This window comes from Triticum aestivum, chromosome 4A (genome assembly GCF_018294505.1).
Source record: "Triticum aestivum cultivar Chinese Spring chromosome 4A, IWGSC CS RefSeq v2.1, whole genome shotgun sequence".
Taxonomy (NCBI): Eukaryota; Viridiplantae; Streptophyta; class Magnoliopsida; order Poales; family Poaceae; genus Triticum; species Triticum aestivum.
Genome location: NC_057803.1, coordinates 686,568,845 through 686,591,565, shown reverse-complemented (window position 1 = coordinate 686,591,565; position 22,721 = coordinate 686,568,845). Strand labels below are relative to the sequence as shown.

Genomic DNA, 22,721 nt, shown 5'->3' with positions numbered 1-22,721 from the left:
AAGTAGCTGTTGGGTTGACACGGATCGAGACTGGGATTTGTCACTCCGTATGACGGAGAGGTATCTCTGGGCCCACTCGATAATGCATCATCATAATGAGCTCAAAGTGACCAAGGTGTTGGACACGGGATCATGCATTACGGTACGAGTAAAGTGACTTGCCGGTAACGAGACTGAACAAGGTATTGGGATACCGACGATCAAGTCTCGGGCAAGTAACGTACCGATTGGCAAAGGGAATTGTATACAGGGTTTGATCGAATCCTCGACATAGTGGTTCATCCGATGACAACATCGAGGAGCATGTGGGAGCCATCATGGGTATCCAGATCCCGCTGATGGTTATTGACTAAGAGAGTCTCGGTCATGTCTACATGTCTCCCGAACCCGTAGGGTCTACACACTTAAGGTTCAGTCACGCTAGGGTTGTAGGGATATGTATATGCAGTAACCCGAATGTTGTTCGGAGTCCCGGATGAGATCCCGGACGTCACGAGGAGTTCCGGAATGGTCCGGAGGTAAAGATTTATATATGGGAAGTCCTGTTTCGGGCATCGGGACAAGTTTCGGGGTTATCGGTATTGTACCGGGACCACCGGAGGGGTCCCGGGGGCCCACCGGGTGGGGCCACCCATCCCCGGGGGCCACATGGGCTGTAGGGGGTGCGCCTTGGCCTACATGGGCCAAGGGCACCAGCCCCACAAGGCCCATGCGCCTAGGGTTTCCAAGGGGGAGGAGTCCTACTAGTGGAAGGCACCTCCTAGGTGCCTTGGGGGGGAGGGAATCCCCCCTTGGCCGCCGCACCCCCTAGGAGATTTGATCTCCTAGGGCCGGCCACCCCCCCTTGGCACCCCTATATATAGTGGGGGGAGAGGAGGGACTTCATACCTTGTGCCCTGGCCTTTGGTTGCCTCCTTCTCCCTCCCCAACACCTCCTCCAACTCCATAGCGCTTAGCGAAGCTCTGCCGGAGTACTGCAGCTCCACCAACACCACGCCGTCGTGCTGCTGCTGGTGCCATCTCCCTCAACCTCTCCTCCCTTCCTTGCTGGATCAAGAAGGAGGAGACGTGGCTGTTTCCGTACGTGTGTTGAACGCGGAGGTGCCGTCCGTTCGGCGCAGGTCATCGGTGATTTGAATCACGTCGAGTACGACTACATCATCACCTTGCAAGCTTCCGCACGCGATCTACAAGTGGTATGTAGATGCAAACTCTCTCCCTAGACTCGTTGCTTAGACGAACTCATAGATGGATCTTGGTGAAACCGTAGGAAAAATTTTAATTTTCTGCAACGTTCCCCAACAATTGCATCTACATACCTTTGTAGATCACACGCGGAAGCGTTCAAAGAACGGGGATGAGGAAGTCATACTCGATGTGATCCAAATCACCGGAGATCCTAGCGCCGAACGGACGACACCTCCGTGTTCAACACATGTACGGTCAGCGTGACGTCTCCTCCTTCTTGATCCAGCAAGGGGGGAGGAGAGGTTGATGAAGATCCAACAGCACGACGGCGTGGTGGTGGATGCAGGGGTCACCGCAGCAGGGCTTCGCCGTTCTACTGCGATAGGGAGAGGTGTAGCAAGGGAGAGGGAGGCGCCAAGACTCAAGGTTGCCGCTGCCCCTCCCTCCCCCCTTTATATAGGCTCCCCAAGGGGGGGCGCCGGCCCTAGGAGATAGGATCTCCTAGGGGGGCGGCGGCCAAGGGTGGAGTGGCCCCCAAGGCAAGTGGGGCGCCCCCCCCCCCAATCCCTAGGGTTTCCAACCCTAGGCGCAGGGGGTGGGCCAAGGGGGCGCACCAGCCCACTATGGGCTGATTCCCCTCCACACTTCAGCCCATGGGGCCCTCCAGGATGGGTGGTCCCACCCGGTGGACCCTCGGAACCCATCCGGTGGTCCCGGTACAATACCGGTGACCCCCGAAACTCTCCCGATGGCCGAAACTGCACTTCCTATATATGATTCTTCACCTCCGGACCATTCTGGAACTCCTCGTGACGTCCGGGATCTCATCCGGGACTCCGGACAACTTTCGGGTTACTGCATATTCATATCTCTACAACCCTAGCGTCACCGAACCTTAAGTGTGTAGACCCTACGGGTTCGGGAGACATGTAGACATGACCGAGATGGCTCTCCGGTCAATAACCAACAGCGGGATCTGGATACCCATGTTGGCTCCCACATGCTCCTCGATGATCTCATCGGATGAACCACGATGTCGAGGATTCAAGCAACCCCGTATACAATTCCCTTTGTCAATCGGTACGTTACTTGCCCGAGATTCGATCGTCGGTATCCCAATACCTCGTTCAATCTCGTTACCGGCAAGTCACTTTACTCGTACCGTAATGCATGATCCCGTGACCAGACACTTGGTCACTTTGAGCTCATTATGATGATGCATTACCGAGTGGGCCCAGAGATACCTCTCCGTCATACGGAGTGACAAATCCCAGTCTTGATCCGTGTCAACCCAACAGACACTTTCGGAGATACCCGTAGTATACCTTTATAGTCACCCAGTTACGTTGTGACGTTTGGTACACCCAAAGCACTCCTACGGTATCCGGGAGTTACACGATCTCATGGTCTAAGGAAAAGATACTTGACATTTGGAAAAACTCTAGCAAATGAACTATACGATCTTGTGCTATGTTTAGGATTGGGTCTTGTCCATCACATCATTCTCCTAATGATGTGATCTCGTTATCAATGACATCCAATGTCCATAGTCAAGAAACCATGACTATCTGTTGATCAACGAGCTAGTCAACTAGAGGCTTACTAGGGACATGTTGGTGTCTATGTATTCACACATGTATTATGATTTCCGGATAACACAATTATAGCATGAATAAAAGACAATTATCATGAACAAGGAAATATAATAATAATCCTTTTATTATTGCCTCTAGGGCATATTTCCAACAATTTTTTCCTCCAGTTGCTCATTCCCCCGCCGCGACGTCACCAAGCTGCCCCCCTGTCTCACCATCGCCGTCGTCGCCCCTGCCTCCGACGTGCCGCCCCGACGCCGTGCCGCCTCGGACCGACGCTGTCGCCGCCCCGCGCCACCCCTGCCCCGACGCCGACGGCCCTGCCTCCTCGTCCTTGTCGCCGCGCACCCTGTGAGCGCTGCCCGCCAATCCCCTCCTCCTCCTCCCTGTAATGGCTCCGCCGCCGCCGCGCCCCCTATATATAGATGTTGTAATTTAGTTGTATTAATTTGGATGTGTAGTTTAGATGTGTAGTTAATTTAGTTGTTGTAATTTAGTTGTATTAATTTAGATGTGTAGTTTAGATTTTGTTCATAGAATTTTTATGATTTTTGTATATGAAATATTTAGAAGAGAAAGGAGAGAAAAAAGGAAAATAAGAAGAGGAAGGAGAAGAAGAAGAAGAAGAGGAGGAGGAGGAGGAGAAATAAACGATATTTCGGGTTGATTTTAAGTCTGTCGAGTCTCCACCATATACGAGAGGACGAAGAAGCCCGACTGTTGTCGTGGGGGTCGTTTCTCCTTCTTCTCCGGGTGTTAGACCTTTGTTATGCACTAGGGGAAGAAGGAGTAACGACCATCACCGACGGTCGCAAATGTCAGAGAGGAATCAGTGAGGGAGAGTTCCACCATATATATATATATATATATATATATATATATATATATATATATATATATATATATATATATATATATGAGAGGACGAAGAATCCCGACTGTTGTCGTGGGGGTCGCTTCTCCTTCGTTTCCGTGTGCTAGACATTTTGGTTTAATGCACTCGGGGACAAAGTGAGGAGCGACCATCACCGAGAGTCGAATATATACACCACGTGAGCTGAGAGTTTTCAAGAAAAGACTTGACAGACCGATAGTCAACCCGTGATGAATAATAATGATCTAATTTAGTTTCTGTAGTACATATATTTAATTGTACAAGTTTAATCTTTGAATTATGAACGTAGGAAATGTCGTCATCAGACGATGAAAGTCTCTCGGGGGAGTGCAGCTGGTGCCACGACGATCGAGGTCTATGCGACATGCCTCACCTGGACGATCATCGGTGCTTCAACATTAAGTTCGAGGAGACCTTCAATGTTGAAATGGTACGCAACGACGACAAGTGTTTTTTCGTAATTAAGCATGACTACAACTATTTCAACGTGTAATTTTCATCTTTTACAATTCGAGTAGCTTATCACATGCCATGCAAGGCGCTATGTCTTGGAGAGGATGGGTTTTGAAGATCATGAAAGTTTTGAAACAAAGAAAATCCACCTAAGGACTCATCATGATGTGGATTTTGAAGTAAAGATGTACAATTCTGAGAGCGTAACCCATTTTGATTGCAAAAAATGGGAAGCACTTTGCAAGATGTATGGTTTTGATGAGGGTATGCTTGTCACCATGGATCTTGGTGATCCTGAAATCGAGCAAGACAATATGGACATTTGAGTCCTTATTGATACGCCTTCAATACTGCCGCTATGTGAGTTTCTCAAACATAGTTATCAGCTAATTTATATTGTTTATTTCAAAATAGTTGACAGCTTATTTCCATTGACAGCTTATTTTCACTGTTCAAAGAATGTGCGGGAGATGGTAGACAAAACCCACTACACCGATGGCTCCGAATTAACTTACAAGGAGAAAAATTATCTGGTCGGATTTTGTACTGACATTGAGAATTATAATATCTATAATCAAACTCCTCAACATTATGGTCAATACATGCCACTAGTGCATGTGTTCAACTACGGTAACTACCATGGAGATACCCTGGTAAGATTTTTTTACTATTACGACATCCGTGCATCTTTTGCATACTTCTAAAACTAGTACATCATTGCTAACTATGAAGTTATTACTATGTTTTTCAACAGATAATCCCAGAGAATTGTGTGCCTCATTTGATGTATCAGAAAGGTAGCCTTAATGTTTTGAACATACAACCAGGTCATCCTACGAATCTCGACTGTCCATACCAGATTTCTAAAAGAAGTGGAGACATGCAAATCAAAGAATGGAAAAAATGTATGAACGGTCGTAAGGAGGTTCTTGGAAGCAAAAGGAAGCGAAGCGTAAGAATTGAAGACAGGATGATCTCCATTCTCCATAATGGAGAGTCAGGATCTATTTTGTTTTATGCTATTTTACCTTAAAGAGGGTATTTAGGCCCTACCTAATACTGATGATCATGTGCTAAGAACAATTAAGTAGGGTTGGTTCGATGACTATGAGGATGATGATCGTATGACTTGTTATTAATAACGAGTAGAAGTTGTATGATGATGATTAGCAGGACATGTTATTATGATGATGCATAATGCGAGCATGAAGAGTTATTATATATCTGTGGGTGAAATGAACATGGATTGGATTGAAGTGAAGGTAACATGCATGTGGTGCATGTCGAAAGTAGTACAATCCAAACTTGATCAAGTTAGGATTAGAATTACTTTTGACATGCACCACATGTTGCCTCACTTCAATCTAAGTCATGTTTAGGCATAGCAGTAGCAGTAGCACGGAGATAAGAGAGGACACATCTCTCTATTAGCTACTTATACGAACCTAAATTAACCCCCAAAACCCCTAAACCACCTCCTTTAAAAAAAACTGTCGCTGAAATGCTGACGCGTGGAAACTTATTGGTCCAGGTTGGTGCCACAACGGCCACATGGAGGCCCATCTGTCCCGGTTCGTATAAGAACCGGGACTAAAGGCCTAGGCCATTATTAACGACCCATTAGTCCTGGTTCCCCAACCGGGATAGATGAGCCTTTTCCTACTAGTGCTCCTTTGTGTTGTGTTTGTAATATGTGTGGAGGCTTTTCTTTGGACTAGCTCGGGTGTGGTGTTTGTTTTACAATTGTTGTTTGCAGCTATAATCGAAGAAAAAAAAGAATGAGAGTTAATAAAGCTTCAGTCCAAAAATATCCTGATTTATCACACGTGCCAAAAATTTGAAACTTGAGTCTAAATTCTTTCGCAACTGCCTTCGAATAACCGAATTATCTCCGGCTATCTTTAGTCCATGCATACCGATACTGATTATTATTCATTGGCAAGAACTGGACTCTCGCTTCAGTGAACCTCGGCTGCTAGATCCTTGGAACTAATACTAGTGACTGAATTAATGAGATATATAAAGGTTGGGCGCTAGCTAGCTACCTGCCGAAAGTTCATATTGAGCGCACCCTTACAGAAGACGATCGAGTACAACTGAACTAGCTAGTATTATTTTACGCTAATCTTCAACACATTGTTCGCTCGATCCGCGCGCATGCATCACGATGACAGAAATGGCGAATGCCTGCTCGATGATCAGAAGTCTAGGCGATCCGTCTCCCAGTCCAGCCCGGACGCGACCATTTCGTAGTAAGGGACGTACTCCTGGGGATTAATATATATAATACACAAGTATTAGATCGCATCAGATATATTCCAAGACACTCAAATTAATTGGTTGTACTCCGTAGATTGTTTCTGAATTTCTGCATGCAGTTAACTTTCAATTGCAGGCACACGCACGCGCACCTCGAGTTTCTCCATGAGTTGGTGGGCGGTGGGGGCGGAGACGATGATGCGGCGGGCGGCGGGGCTGATGAATCCTTCCTCCACGGCCTGGTCGATGAAGGTCAGCAGCGAGTCGTAGTACCCCTCCACATTCAGCAGACCCACCTGAACCCTCCACGATGCTAAATTTAGCTTCGGTTCTCATGCATGCATGCATGTTGAGTCTCAATCACGTACGTACCGGCTTGTGATGGATCCCTAGCTGCGCCCAGGTGATCACCTCCAGCAGCTCCTCCAGCGTCCCGTACCCACCTTAATTGATCAACCACAAAACACATGGGATTTATTAAGCTGCATCCGCCGACTAGTACTACTAACAAACAGAGGCGGCATGTCAGAGAAGCATTTAGCATTGTGCAGAGCCCATGAATATGGACATGGGGGCCAAATCTGACCTGGCCGACAGACTGAGCGGGTGCAATGCAATGCGACAATCAATCAACGAGGCAATGATGCGAGCGTACGTACCGGGCAGGGCTATGAAGGCGTCGGAGAGGCTGGCCATCTGGGCCTTGCGCTGGTGCATGTCGCCCACCGGCCTCACCTCCCCCACCATCTCCCCGACGATCTGCCACAAAGACGAACAAGGACCATCACATCCATTACATGCACTCGCAGAAATCACTCGCTCTGAGAAATGCAGATGCACGCACAGCTTAATTGTGCGTATGGTACGATAATGGCGCGTCATTGCGCATGCATGTCGGCACGCAACAAGACGAGCTGGACTGCTCGCCGTTGCCGGCCGGGCGGGGGAAGGAAGTCCACGACGTTACTACTCCTCCTCTTCTCGATCTGCGTGGGCGTGGGCACGATGGTCTGACGGACATGGACATCTACTGCGCACACCCACCGCTGCACGGCGTGCAAGTTGCACTGCAGCCTGCAGGTGTTATTAACGGTAAGGGGCACGCTAGTAGCTGCCACCCCATGTTATAAGACCGGCACGTCCAAGCAGAGCAGCGCTGTGTGCGCGGCGCACATGATGAGCTAGTGAATGTGCTCAGCTGGACAGTGAGTGAGTGAGTCCAGCCTGCCCGGATCAGCTGCTGACAGCGAGTGATCGGCACGCCTGTCTGTACGGGGCTAAGCACGACACGCAGAGAAACCCCAGTTTAAGAACGTTCGTCCGATCGAGGAGCATGTCTCGGCCTTGATATGTTGATTCCAATCCAAGGGAAGCATGCATGTCTGTCTGCTCGTGTTGGCCGGGGAACGGAATCATCGCGCAATCGCACGCAAAGCTGCGGCTGCTCCCCCCGTTGTTTATGCTCACGCCCGCCCGGCTTGGATCTGCGGGTGCTCCGTACGTGGGGTCTGGTGATTCTGTGGATTGTTTTTTCAGTTTTATATGGGAGACAACGTCTATTCCTTCCGTCCCATGAAAAATGTATATCCAGCTTCAAAATTTGTCCATAAAAAAATTGTACTTCTATCTTTTCAATGAACTTTAAAATAGAAAAAATACTTCTCTCTCATCACACGGTAATCAAGACCAATAGCAATCTACACATGATCTTCTTACTTTTTACATGCACTTAGCTCATTGAAGGTTAGGTAATTAAAGAGAAAAGAGATGATGGCCTGCACTTTTTTAATGCATTTTTTATTTAACTCCATAATTTGTCTTAAAATTTCTAGATGTACACTTTTTACCGGACGGAGGAAGTAGCTCTATGGTTCCGGTGGGCTGTGTGTTCCCTTGGATTAGGAGGATGGAACACTCCTGAGAAATAGACTAATTATTAGTTAGTCCTAGGCTAGCCAGGAGCTACAAGTGGGCATTCCAAGATCCAGTGAGGTGCTAGTGTCATGAACTCATGATCGAGGCTCGCAATGGATGGGCATGCCATGCTTCTTTCTATACCAATGAAATACTCTACTGTATTAAGTTCAGTAGGACTGTAGGAGACAAGTAGTGCAGTGCATACCTCGGGGGTCATCAGAGTCTTGGGAATGACCCTGCACGCGCATAGTGGAACAAGTCACCAAGATGACACAAGATTATACTAATGAACTAGAGTAATACAATATTATACAGTAAGTAGCAACTTGTTACCCGATGACGTGCCTGCCGCCGTGGTAGACGGCCTGCGAGACGAGCCCCATCAGCCCGATGCTGCCGCCGCCGTACACCAGGTCGATGCCCCCGCCCACCTGCATCCGACGTTTGGTCAGCTAGCTCCTAGCTACAGTACGTACCAGTACCACCGTACGTACGTAAGTACATTTGAGATCTGACCGGCAGCACGTACGCAAGCCGGTCCGACAGTACGTACAACGTACGTGATCGAGAGTGAAGTCCTTGTACAGTAATACAGTAGTAGTAGACAAGACTTGTCGTACGTAACGAGTGAATGCCGTGGGGATACTGGTGGACTTGTACTACGTACGTAATACTGTAACTGTACTGCCTAGTGATGCATGCGCCGATCCTACAGGAGGAGAACTGAAGCTGACGATCCAATGCTTTAATTTGCGGGTGCCATCAGACCGGACCTGACACGTAATTAATTGGCTACTGCTCCTTCAGCTTGGGTAGTGGGTATCTATCTATATCTGCAGCTATACCAATATAAAAAGAGTCAAAGAGACAGACTCAAGTAATCTCGGTCATCAAATTATGTCAATCCAACGACCTAGATTGCTCTAATGGTAAGCTCTCAACACGTTGAGCGTGCAATTGATAGAATATCAAATATCAACATCTATATTAATCTCATAATTAACACGTAAATGATATCCGACCTAATATCTTTTTTTGTGGGGTATATCTGACCTAATATCAACGTGCAATTGATTTTCTCTCTAATATTAATGTGCATTGCACGTGCTCATTTACTAGTTATATTAATTTACCAGTCGACATGAGGAGCCAAAGAAGCTGGAAGAGGGTGATTAGAAAAGCTCTACCCTACCACGCTGCATGCCAGCGCTGTATTGACTATTGAGAGCTGCTGGCAAGCAAGATCATCTATCCTCATGTACGTAGATTAGATGTAGTTTGACACAGTATCTATCTGAAAAGAACACGTAGTCTGAATGCCATTTCTTCCTAATAGATCGGCCTTTTGGGACAGTTGGTTGATAGGAATATCCAGCACGTGATTAATCGGCGCAAGTTAAGGGAGATTGATTAATGTCAACGAGCAGCGAGGAGACAAGACCGTCCATGCATGTGCAGCAGGTGCGCATGCATGTAAGTACAAGTTTCTCTTAATCATGCATCAAGGTGTACTCCATTCTGAATCTCATCAAGGGTCAGACCAACAGACAGACTAACCGCTTAATCATTCAGCAATTAGTGCGCTAAAAGTCTCCCCGCTTGCTTTAGGCCTTGATGAGCTGAACAAGCCAGGAAAACGTCCTCACAGCCCCCTTGGCCAGCAAACAAGAGCTTAACTGTGATGCTCAAAGAGGAGAGGAGATCAGATGCATGAGGAGTACGTACGAGCTGGTTGGCGAGGTCGATGGCGGCGTCGTGGTAGCTGCTCTTGTTGCCCTGGCTGCTGCCGCAGAAGACGCACATCCTCTTGAACCTGCTCGCCTGCTGCCTCATCCTTCTCCTTGGCCTCTCCTTCCCTCTTTCTCTGCTCTCTGGTGTGTGTTGTGCTGTTTTGCCTGGTGTGTGCACAGCGGCTCGCAATTCCTCTCAGTGCGCCACCTATCCCTTATATAAAGGAGGTGCGGGCCGGAGAGAGAGAGAGAGAGAGACTGATGAAACGACTGTGCAGAGTGTTGGGTATTGGTATTGGTAATGGTATCGGGCTGTCTTTTGCAAGAGAAAGGTCAAAAAGAAAATCTTGGCGAGAAGAAAAGTCTGTTTTACATTTGAACCATTTGTAGTCAGCTTGACTTGAATGGTAAACTTCGTAAAATTGTTTAAAGTGTGCTCGCATTTGCAGACTCAAAATACGCTTTGCTGTTTTGAAGTCTATGAACTATATGCAAAAATAATAATTAGATGAACATGGATGCAAAATTTCAGAAACAGCAATAACTATTTATGTCGTCCGCGGAATCGAATGTCATATTGGTTGATGATATATATTGTCATTGCTTTATATAATTCACCACGCCCTCCAAACCTCATGCCGGTTATTGCCGGTTGTTTTAAGTATTGGTCGTTTGGTGGTCTAAGTATCTCGATGCACTTTTTATTATATTTGGGATGCTTTGTACTTGTGATGAACTTTTGCAATAGAACTAGATGCCTTTTCTCGCAAAAACGAAAGTTCAAAATAATAATAAGATGTCATGAATAAAGGGAAAGTTATTGATCGATAATTTGCAAAGAATAAAACTGATAACTTACCTTCAATACAAAAAGACAAGAAAGGCATACTTATATATTTTTCATTTTTGCACATGACAAAAGGACTCTTAGTTTTTTCATGATTTTTTTAATTTTGTATATGAGTTATTATTATTTTTAATTCCTAGCAATCTTTTTTGAGGGAAAACTCATAACACTCTTTACATCTATGTTCTATTCTGAGTTATCCATTGGGAGCGACCAGTTCACTGCACCACTCCTTATCCATCGTCCATCACTTGTCCCCCATCTAACGACTATGTCTTAGTTGTTGAGTTATAGATGAGCCTTGGCACCATAAATGAAATAATTCCTGAAATATCTCGAAGGCCCATGCGGGGTGTAATGATATGATGGGAAATTTTGTACCACCCCGGGAGTGGAGAAGAGTTGAGACCTTTTTATAAGAGATCTCTCCCACATGTTATTGAAGCTTCTGAGAAGGACAGATTTCCGCGCGCTTCTATGCCGCGGCCCACCTCGCTCTGTGCTTGTTGAATGCGAGCTGAACCAAGCTTAGACATATATATGTCCATTCATCCCCTATTTAACTGGTTCACATATTAGTCATACTTAATGTTTTCAACGATTCATAGATCATAGATGTTATAGTTCTATATGTTTAGTACGTGATGTTTCATATAATTTGCAGTTTTATGTTTAGTATGTGCTCACATGTTTAGATATAATTATAAAATTGATATTGTTTCTGCTATCATCATGATTTATTTATGGATAAATAGTCCTTAGTTAAGTGTTTTTTTCCTAACCACCAAGGGCCGGTTCTTTTACTGGTTTATAGAATAAGCTGGAATAGGCTGCCCCTACCCAGCTTATTCTTGAAGCCCAACAAAAATTATTTTTTTAGAAGTCTACTAATTAAGATTTGACTAGTGGATTTCTACAAAAACATTTTTGCTTGGATTTTTGGAATAAACTGGGTACGGAACATGTTATTCTAGAAGCAAAAAAAAAAACATCAAAAGAACTGGCCCAAGTATTGGATGCTGAAGCTAGGCAGTCTAGCAACCTCACGACACGCATATCAATTATTGGCAGTAAGACTACTCATAGTGGGGAGTATCATATACTAGTGGGGAGTATGATACTATCTTCATAGTGCATATTATCATAGAATATACATACATGGTCTGAAATATATTTAAACCTTGACCTACACAAAAATTCTAATTATATTGTCGAGTAAATACCATAATTTTTTGCATGGTTAAAGAGGCAGGGCAAACATGTTAAAAGGGCAGAAAAAACATGACCTCAAGCAGACTTGTTCTTGTCCTTTTCCAACGGGGGCAGGTAGATGCTATTACATCAACACAAGAGATAGGTACTATAACCAAATGATAGCTGCATTGAAAGAGAAGATGTGAGGGGTAAAGAGCAAACGGCCCTATAATCTACGTCGTACTTTTTCGTCGGCCTCTCGCCTGTCAGTTTGATGCATGTTTTGTCCCTTCGTCTAATTAAGCCTATATGCAACCATACGATTTATGTTTTTGCGAGGGATAAAAGATGTAGTCAGTGAACTTTTAGCAAGTTTTGCAAGAACTGATAGGATAACCGTGGCTGGGCTCCGGCCTTCAGAGATTTCTGTAAGGACGAGTGTAAGGTTGCTGCTTGAGTAATACGTACAAGTTTATACCCGAAAAAAAAACATCTGAAATAGTGGCATTTCTTAACTTAATTTAAACCGAAACAAGGGGCAAAATACTCAAAATTTCTCATGCGCCTAACAGCAAAGTAGGTACAGTGCCCCCCCCCCCCCCCCCTCCCCCAAAAAAAATGTGTAGGCGAAGAGAATTTTTGGACCTTCGGTACATATGAACCAATTTTGTGGAAGTTAAAAAGTTGTGCATTTCATGAAAGTTTGTAAAAACTATTTATGTAGGTCTCGAGTAGATCCTTGTGTTGTCAATTTAGCTTTTTTTTTAAACACAATACAGATGTATAAGCTCATACACACATACACTCATCCCTATGAATACACGTATAAACATCCTGCCTCTAGGAGCACCTCTGAGAGAAGGAGTAAGAAAAAACACAGAGTTAGCTACATACTGATGTGCAGAAGACCACAGTACGAATTGCATAACTTATTATCCGTAAATTTTCTTTGCAAAAAAAAAGTCGCAAATGGCAATCTTGTTTAGCAAAAAAAGTTTATAATGGTAAGTGTCTACTTGATTTAATGACATGACCCATCTTTCGAGTCCCAGTCAAGTGGAGTAAAGTGCTTTGCCGCGAGCTAGTACATTGTATCCATCCGTCTATCTATCTATCCATCTATCTATCCAAGTAACCGGTGGATCGATAGTGCGAACCAGCGGGCAGACCAATCGATGGGCATGCAGTCCAGGTGTGCATGCATGTTTGATTGTTCTCCTATCCTACGGGAACCGCATCAACACACGACACGACACGACACGAGCCAAAGCCTGACGCGACAGAGATCCATGATACTGCCTCATCCATCCTGCTGCTTCCTCAGCTCCTAGCTACTAGGAGTAGTTCGTACCCACACACCAACCAACCAACGACAACGAACCATGCATATCCGTGCATGGCGGTGCAACTAAGCAACACGAGTTACCACGTACGTACCCATCCACTCCGTCCGGTGCCAATTGTTTTCAGCAGTACAACTTGGGTGAATGCACGGTTTTGTTCTTTGTGCCTACCCCAAGCGATCAAGTGCATGCATGCACGTGGTTGTTTTCAGCAATACTAATTAAATTGTTCTTCATCCATGGCACGTGCAGAAAAGCCGGCTAATGACGTTCGTTTTCCCTGTTGGTTTCTTCCACACGTGGTATGGAGTCCAACCACAATGGCATTTCTCTTCCGGCGACCGGCGGTGCTATGCTAGGCCAACGCAACGCATGCAGCGGCGGCGCGTGGATCCCAGCCGGGCGGACGTACTACGTGCAGGTGCAGTGCATGTCGATCGAGCCTTTTCTCTTCTGCTCCCACTCGCGCCCTGGAGCTGGATGGATGGGTGCTAGTGCTCGGCCAGGGACTGCCACTGCCGCCCTCGACCGTCCGTGTCCGTCCATCATTTCAGGTAAGCTTTCCGTCCAGCGACTTGTCAGCCCTATCCGTTTGGTTTCACTTTCACCTGAGGAGTAGGGACGGGGCTCGAGTGGCGCGTGAGTGCGAGCGGAGGCGATCGAAGCGGATAAGAAGCAGAGGAGACGTGGAAATGGAAGAGGAAGGTGGGTGAGTGCGTGCGTGCGTGCGTGCGTGCACAGGGAGGCCAACCAACCGCTCGAGTGGCCCGTGCAGGAGATCGATCGGCCGAGGACGCGGAGATAGCGCCGGCCGGCCGGCAGGGGCGGGACGTAAAGCGCGGCATGATCGTTCGTCGCCGCACGGAAGCTCGATCGAGCAGGGAGCCAGAGAGGCAGTATGATGACGGACTGCTCGTCCGATTCACCGCCCACCGTACGTGCGGCCTTTGCGGCGGATCCGGGCATGGCTATCTCACCGGCCGGTGCTACCATGCATGCTGCATGGAGTGCTATCTGCCTAGCTAGGCTTTGGGCAGTGGCCGGCACCCGCATGATGAGGCACTGAAAGGCCCATCCATCCATGGAGCTACCGTGCGCGCGTGCACACACAATTTAGTTGGCCGCTTCCGTCCGTGCTCGGAATGTGCCCGTCGATCCGATTGAACGGGGCTATCTTTCTAATCTATACCTACCTTGAGGGACGCCTCTTCTGTCGTGCAAAAAGAAAAATGGTTAACTTACTTGCGCGATAGGCACGTCCGGTAGCCGCATTGGGGCAATAGGTGTGCAGACGACGAGTAGGGCCGGTGTCGTGTCTACCACCCGTTGGGGGCCGAGAGTGCGTTCTAGCTCTGCTCTCTGTCAAGCAATTCAGATCATCGGCCGATCATTAGTTTAGCAACGACAACGAGATTAACTGTTTCTTTCCCTTGGCCAAATTAAGCCGTTGCGATCTCCAAATGGCACCGACGATCGCAGAATTTGTGTGGTGGGACGTGGGTGCACTTTATCCACCCTACACTTAGAAACCGATTAGTCAGACCGCACAACTTGGAGATGATTACACCTACGGTCTTCGTACTCTCCGGCATGTAACAAAACGGTCCTGGGACTCACGGAATGCTCCACTACGGTCTTTAAATACGAGGATACGCTCCAATACGGTCCTGGCTACACCTCACTCTATGCCTCGCGCCCAGCCAGGTGCCACGTCAGTGTACTACAGTAAATGTGTGGGCCCCCATGTCAGTATAGGAGAGAGAAAAAAAGGAAAAATAAAAGCAATGCTACGCCGAGGATCGAACCCGAGACCTCTGCGTAAGAGAGGGAAAAAATAACAGGGCCGGCCCAGTAGCGTATCTCTTCTTCTTTTTTCTCGAATCTTCAAGCGAGTTTCCTGTCCATTTCCTACCGGTTTTCTTTTTTTCCCAGGTATATGTTTATTTTCCCCATATAAAAATACAATAATTATAAATATACAATTATTGTGTATTTTAAATCTTTATTCTATTTTCATTATTGTGTGCCTTGAAGACATAAACATTAGCTTTTTCTAAAATTTATATGGATTTAAATAAAATAAATTATAAGAAAATTTATGTATCTTCATTCATGACCACAAACACGCATTATTTTGTATCCTCATTGTATTAAAATACATAATAATTTTAAAAATTAACAAAGTATATTTTGAATAATGTTCAGCATGGTTTTAGAACATGGTTATCATTTTGCCCTATTATATGCCCAATGACCGGTTTTCTTTTTATCTTTTCCAGTTAAAAAAAGAAATGTAAGAAAAAATTACAATAATTACTAATACACAATTATTGTGTATTTTAATATTCATTGTGTTTTAATTATTGAGTAACTTGAAGAGGTAAACATGATTATTATTTTTTGAAAATTTACTTTAATATAAAAACTGGTAGTTGGGCATATAATTGGGCAAATATATAAACATTTTGTGACACCACGCGAATATAATTCAAAAATAATTACTAATATATGCCCAAAATAATTACAAAATGTTTATATTTTTGCCCTATTATATGCCCAATGACCGGTTTTCTTTTTATCTTTTCCAGTTAAAAAAAGAAATGTAAGAAAAAATTACAATAATTACTAATACACAATTATTGTGTATTTTAATATTCATTGTGTTTTAATTATTGAGTAACTTGAAGAGGTAAACATGATTATTATTTTTTGAAAATTTACTTTAATATAAAAACTGGTAGTTGGGCATATAATTGGGCAAATATATAAACATTTTGTGACACCACGCGAATATAATTCAAAAATAATTACTAATATATGCCCAAAATAATTACAAAATGTTTATATTTTTGCCCTATTATATGCCCAATGACCGGTTTTCTTTTTATCTTTTCCAGTTAAAAAAACAAATGTAAGAAAAAATTACAATAATTACTAATACACAATTATTGTGTATTTTAATATTCATTGTGTTTTAATTATTGAGTAACTTGAAGAGGTAAACATGATTATTATTTTTTGAAAATTTACTTTAATATAAAAACCGGTAGTTGGGCATATAATTGGGCAAATATATAAACATTTTGTGACACCACGCGAATATAATTCAAAAATAATTACTAATATATGCCCAAAATAATTACAAAATGTTTATATTTTTGCCCTATTATATGCCCAATGACCGGTTTTCTTTTTATCTTTTCTAGTTAAAAAAACAAATGTAAGAAAAAATTACAATAATTTCTAATACACAACTATTGTGTATTTTAATATTCATTGTGTTTTAATTATTGAGTAACTTGAAGAGGTAAACATGATTATTATTTTTTTGAAAATTTACTTTAATATAAAAACCGGTAGTTGGGCATATAATTGGGCAAAAATATAAACATTTTGTGACACCACGCGAATATAATTCAAAAATACACGTTGCCAATTTTCTAAATATTTGTGTATTTTAAATATACAATGAAGATACACAATAATTGCGCATGTTTGTGGTCCTGAATGAAGATACATACATTTTTCTGACATTTTCTTAAATCCACATAAATTTTGGAAAAAGTTCATGTTTACGTCTTCAAGGTACAAATTAATGAAAATAGAATAAATATTTAAAATACACAATAATTGTATTATTTTATATTAAAAAAATGAAATTTAAAAATAGAAAGAAAAAATAAACACGGTATGCTACTAGGCCGGACCAATTATATGAAAATAAATTAAAGATTTAAAATACACAGAAATTGTATATTAATAATGATTATATTTTTTATATGGGAAAATTAAACATAAACCTGGGTAAAAATAAAAAGGAAACCGGTAGGCAACGTACAGGAAAATCGCTTGAAGATTCGAGAAAAAAGTAGAAGAGATACGCTACGCTACTGGGCCGGGCCAGTATGTGCGCAGGCGAAAGCTAGCGATATATGGAACTGCTCTATATAGCTTCCTAGCTGACACGTAAACATGATGGACAGGTTGGCCTTGTGGCCAGCTCGTCTGTTCGCTTTTCTGGAGGTCTCAGGTTCGATCCTCCGCCTAGCATTTTATTTTTCCTTGTTTTTCTCTCTCCTATGCTGACATGGGGCCCCACACATCTACTGTACACTGACGTGGCACCTGGTTGGGCGCGAGACGTAACCAGGACCGTATAGGAGTGTATCCTCGTATTTGAGGACCGTAGTGGAGCGTTCCGCGAATTCAGGGACCGTTGTGTTACATGCCGGAGAGTATGAGGACCGTAGGTGTAATTATCTCGCACAACTTGAGTTTTGGTTGCATATGACTGACTGCATTTTTCCTGCAAACCCCCTAAACTTTTGGGTAACATTTCTAAAAAAGGCGATCAATGAAATGGCGAGCGGTACACACCACAAATATTGAACTCTGGTGAGGATTTCGCCCACATCCAGCAAAGATGCACGAAGCAGTTGCTACAGCGCGGCAGCGGACGAGCTGGTGCATGAAACTGCAAATTGGAGAAGATCACATACATGTGTGGCAGCACAGTACCGCAGGATGGTTCGAGACCACAACAACAATGACAGAGCAACCAATCAACGACCCTCCTTGGGGAGCCCTGCAAAGGTCTTTTTTGGTGGGCAGGAGCGCGCCACATGTAGCGTGCTAGGCGCTCCTTTCGGGGTTTTTTTAACCGTTTTCCGTTTTTAGATTTTTTTTTGGCTTTTTCGTTTTTAGATGTTTTTTCCCTTTCACGAGATGCATAGATTTACTTCTCGTGGAGGTATAGTTTTGCTTCTGCATTTTTATACTTCCCGCGAGAGGCACATATGTAGTTCTTGCGAAGGTGCGGATTTGCGTCCGCAAGATGCACAGCCGTTTGTGCATTTTAGTAAAGTGAAAAAGAACGTGTTTTCATGCCTCTTAGAAAAGTAAAAAAGAACGTGTTCTTTTTATTTTCCTTCCGCGAGAGGTACATATTTACTTCTCCTGGAGGCACAAATTTGCTTTCGCGAGAGGCACAACCATGTGTCTCTCGGAAAAGAAAAGAAAAATGTGTTTTTTTTCTACCGTGGGAGGCACATATGTACTTCTCATGGGGCACAGATGTGCTTCTGAAAAAAAGGAAAAACATTTTTTCGTGAGAGGAATATATTTTCTTTTATTGGAGGCACGGATTTGCTTCTGCGAGTGCCTTTCAGAAAGGAAAAAACACGTGCTCCCGGTTCGGGTTTTTCGCCCGATGTTTTTTGTTAAAAAAGTTTACCAAAACCTTTCAACATGTGATCTAGTTTGAAGATCTCGGCGCGAGCACTCCAACGATGAAAACGTTTGAGATTTGGGCGTACAGTTTAAGAGATAAAATGGTTTGAATAAACGAATCTAAATTTTCCTTTTTGGAAAACTCTCAGGCTGCGACAAGTCAGTGGGCCACTTATCTCAACCCGAGAAGGTGGGAGTGATATTTGCAAAGAGTACTCCTTAATTAGTGATTTTGGCAACCCTCATATGTATGTTTCATGTGTTACTACGACCCATTGTACAGTATCAAAAAATGTGAAGGCCCCAAAATGCTATATATCGCCCGTTGCAACCATTAGCATAGCGATTCCTTGAGGGGTCTGGCCCATCAATAGCGGAAGTAGCAGGAGCACGAGCATAAATAATTTTTATTTTGAGCAAATGATATGCCTAAAGTCGCTCACTAGCGCTATCTCTTTGGACAGACCCATAAGGCCTTGTATAATGAGAGGTGCTTAGGCGAGGTGCTTAAAAAAATAAATCAAGATTTTCTTAAGCACCGGTGCTTATTTGTACAGGGTAGATGCTTAACTAAGCGTTTCTTCTATAGAAATAGGCACCGGTGCTTCAAAAAATTCCGATTTATTTTTCTAAGTATCTTCCTAAACATCTCCCATTGTACAAAGCCTAAGCAGAGGAACGCTAGGAGGAAGTTTCGGTGGTTCTTAGAGCATCTCCAATAGATGGTTCAAATGTAAAAGTAACTAACTTTTGGACTGTTTGGGGCAAAAAAATGTTGTTCCAACAGACGGTCCATATGCAAAAAAGAATGGACCGCGGCCTCCTCGTAATGTAAAATGCAACACCTCGTGATGCAAATATACATCACGAGATGCATCTGGTCCAAAACTAGCCGCCGCCCGCGAACGCCCAACCGCCACTTCATTTTCGTTCCCGCCCGCGCCTGTCCGCCCGCCCGCGACACAGGCGACCGGAATCTGCCACCGCAACCGCCCAAAACCTCGCCGTCGGCGCCGCCGCCACCCCCCATCCCCTCCGCCGCCCTCCGCCCCCATCGCCTCCCCGCTGCCGCCCGTCCGCCGCCGAATCGAGTGGTAGCTGGCGCGGGATTCGGCCCCTCCGGCGGTCCGGCTGCCGCGGTAGGCCTCCGCCGACCTCCTCCCGTCGGTCGTGAGCCTGTCCACGGTTGTTGCGCCGGCCGCACGACCGCATCCCCGCTGCCCTCCGCCCGGCTGCCGAACTAGTCTTCGCGGCCCACCGAGCTCCTCTTGGTCGGCCTCCAACCTCATTTCTTATCACCGTCATCGTCCGGAGCCGACCGCAGCCGTCAGCAGCAGCCAATCCAACCGGCGGCCATCTTCTTCCACCGCAGTTGAACAACAGTCGGGCGGCTGCTGGCCGGTTTTGGACCATGAATTTGGACCATCTATTGGAGTTGCTCTTTTGGACCATGAATTTGGACCATCTGTCTGAGTTGGCCTTTTTTCGGAGCTCCAAAACACACTTTTTGACGGTCCAAAATTTACATCTCCGATTTTGGACCGTCATAATTTGAACCATCTATTGGAGATGCTCTTAGAAGCGACTGGAATCTTTTGGACAGTTTTACGAAGATTTCAGAAGTTTTGTTTATATTTCCCGATTTTCTTTCTGCTTTTTTCTATTTTTATTTCCCCTTTTATTTTTATTTTGTAATTCATGGATATTTTTCAAATTCATGAACATTTTGAAAACGTGAATATTTTTCAAATTTGATGTTTTTGTAATTTGTGAATACTCTTAAAAATGCGTGAGTTTTTTTAATTCATAAATAATTTTACAATTACATGAATATTTTTACATTTCATGATTTTTTTTATTTAGTGATATTTTTCCAAATCTGATATCATTTTTCATATTCAACAAATAATATTTAAAATAAAACCAAACCCAGATAAATATTTGATATAATAAAACAGACTAACATAAAACAACCAACGGGGAAGCCGAAAAAACAAGGGTGTGCACTTCTGGGAGACGCACGTCTCAACGCGGGCTCGGCCTCGCCCATTTTGGATGGAAGATCGCCCACAAGCGATATATATCATCTCACCGTGCGCCAAATTATGGGGCCCAATAACGTTAGGCTCAGGTATGGGGTTTTTATTTTTACCCCGCATATAAAAAACAAGGTTCAATCCATGACCAATTCACGTGGCTAGTGGTCACCCTATGTTCCATCTGGTACGCAAGAAGGAAAGCTATATATGAATCGATTTTCCAAAGTCCCCAGCAAACAAACGCATTCATTATTTTCCTTTCTGCATGATCTCATGGTGAGGGCAACTCCAACGAGCCATCCTCGTCCCCAAGCTCGACTGTCAGCTGATGAACCTGGATGTTGGCTCCCACCACCGGCAAATACTTCAAAGTTTAATGTTGACCATTGCCATCGCCCGCAATGGTCAGCCTAGAGCAGCTGCTGTGATACGCCGCCACCAAACTGGAGCATACCTGGGTTCGTCGGCGATAGTATTCTCATGTGACCGACCCTACACTGTTGGAGTCTTTTGCTGTCCGGGAAGCACTTGCACTAGCTGAGGATCTGAATCTTTATCGTTTACATATTGCATAAGATTGCTTGGGAGTAATCAACGATATTCATCAACGACTCGGAGGAAGAAACGGAGGTATCATAACAGACATTGTTGATGGTTCGGATCTTTCCCAGTCTTGTGTTTGTATTCACTAGCATAGAAGCTTCAATTTTGAAGCCCATAATCTCACAATGTTTGCCTGTAATTTAGATATAAATCGTCATTCATGGCTGCGTACTCCCCTGACCAGCTTGCCCTTGAACACTTATATTATACAATAAAGTCAGACAAGATTTCTAAAAATAAATCAACAAGGTTCTGGTCTGGTTCATTTTTTTCTTAGTGGTTTTTATTTTCAAAATCCTTTATAAACAAACTTAAAAAATATTAATATTTTTTTTGAAATTTTCCCAAATTTTATAATAATAAAAATAGCAGTTGAAAACTATTTAAATTCAAAAAGTTCATAATTTACCAACATGTTTTATAATTCAAATTTTTCTGAAAATTTAAAAGAAAATTCTTTTTTGAAAAAAGGCTGTCAAAACTAATTTTTTTTGCACTTTCAACAAAAAATCAAAAACATTCGAATTGGGAAAATATTATGAAAGTTCAGGAAGTCCTCAAAAACTACAAAATTTCTTAAGATTTTGAAAAATGTTTGCGAAATTTCGAAAAAAGTTCACATTTAAAATTATAAAGCTTTGCATTTTATTTTTCAAAAAATCAACGACAAAACTTATTAAAATGAAAACACACACAGCAAATAGTACGGGTTGCTACAGAACGGCGCGAATGGGCTGGCCCAACAGCGCGCGCCCTGTGAGTTTTGCGTCCTGTTATGCGCAGTGAGCGTCAAATCTTCTCTAAACGTTTCGATTTTTTAAATCACGAATCGTTTTCGAAAAAATGGGAACAATCTTCGATTATTTTTACCATCTTTGGTATAACAACAACTAATTTGAAATTGTGAACATTTTGTAGGATCATATTTTTGAAATCTGAACTATTTTCTGAATTTGTGAATAATATTGGAAAATAAACTTTTTTTGAAAATGAAAACATATGTTGAATTTGTGAACACATTTTGAAAAAGGGGACATTTTGTGGATTTTTTAATTTATAAGAAGGAGAAAAAATAAATCTAATACAACAAGTACAGAAAATGACAGAAAGAAAGAAAACCTATTCAGGAACTTTCTAGAAGGTTTCCAAATTGGGTATTGAAGCCACCTATGCTAGCTACAAAAGGCCGGCCCATTTACTCATTCATTTCCTCACATGTATGTTTCGCCAGCAGTTTGCCACAATGAATGGCAAATAGGATTCACTGCTAAGTCCGTCGTTTTTTTGTTTGACACTCTACCTCCTGCTCATCTCCCTCAATTGTGTGTTTCAATTTTTTCACCCCTTTAATATCTAATATCTACTACTTCTAATGCCCAAAGGAGGGCTCCCTTGTAGGTGTCGTTCTTGGAGTGGTCTCCGGCTGGTG

At 43.7% G+C, this 22,721-nt stretch overlaps 1 protein-coding gene across 1 annotated transcript; it reads right to left on the bottom strand.

Annotated features, from left to right (window-relative positions):
- Positions 1 to 5,963: 5,963 nt before the first annotated feature.
- Positions 5,964 to 10,216, bottom strand: LOC123088143 (probable cytokinin riboside 5'-monophosphate phosphoribohydrolase LOGL3). Its single transcript, XM_044510315.1, has 7 exons — positions 10,033 to 10,216; positions 8,641 to 8,738; positions 8,513 to 8,543; positions 7,050 to 7,149; positions 6,763 to 6,833; positions 6,543 to 6,686; positions 5,964 to 6,398 (listed from the first exon to the last, which is right to left on the bottom strand). Exons 1-7 carry the CDS (start codon positions 10,138 to 10,140, stop codon positions 6,330 to 6,332), a joined length of 621 nt encoding a protein of 206 aa, XP_044366250.1. The 5' UTR covers positions 10,141 to 10,216; the 3' UTR covers positions 5,964 to 6,329.
- Between the last annotated feature and the right edge of the window lie 12,505 nt (positions 10,217 to 22,721).

Excerpts from the sequence above, each read along its gene's own strand:
- LOC123088143 (XM_044510315.1), bottom strand. The coding sequence starts at position 10,140 with ATGAGGCAGCAGGCGAGCAGGTTCAAGAGGATGTGCGTCTTCTGCGGC. Across the intron at positions 8,544-8,640 it reads GGCGGCAGGCACGTCATCGG|GGTCATTCCCAAGACTCTGA; the intron begins GTAACAAGTTGC and ends ATGCGCGTGCAG. Across the intron at positions 6,687-6,762 it reads TAGGGATCCATCACAAGCCG|GTGGGTCTGCTGAATGTGGA; the intron begins GTACGTACGTGA and ends TGGAGGGTTCAG.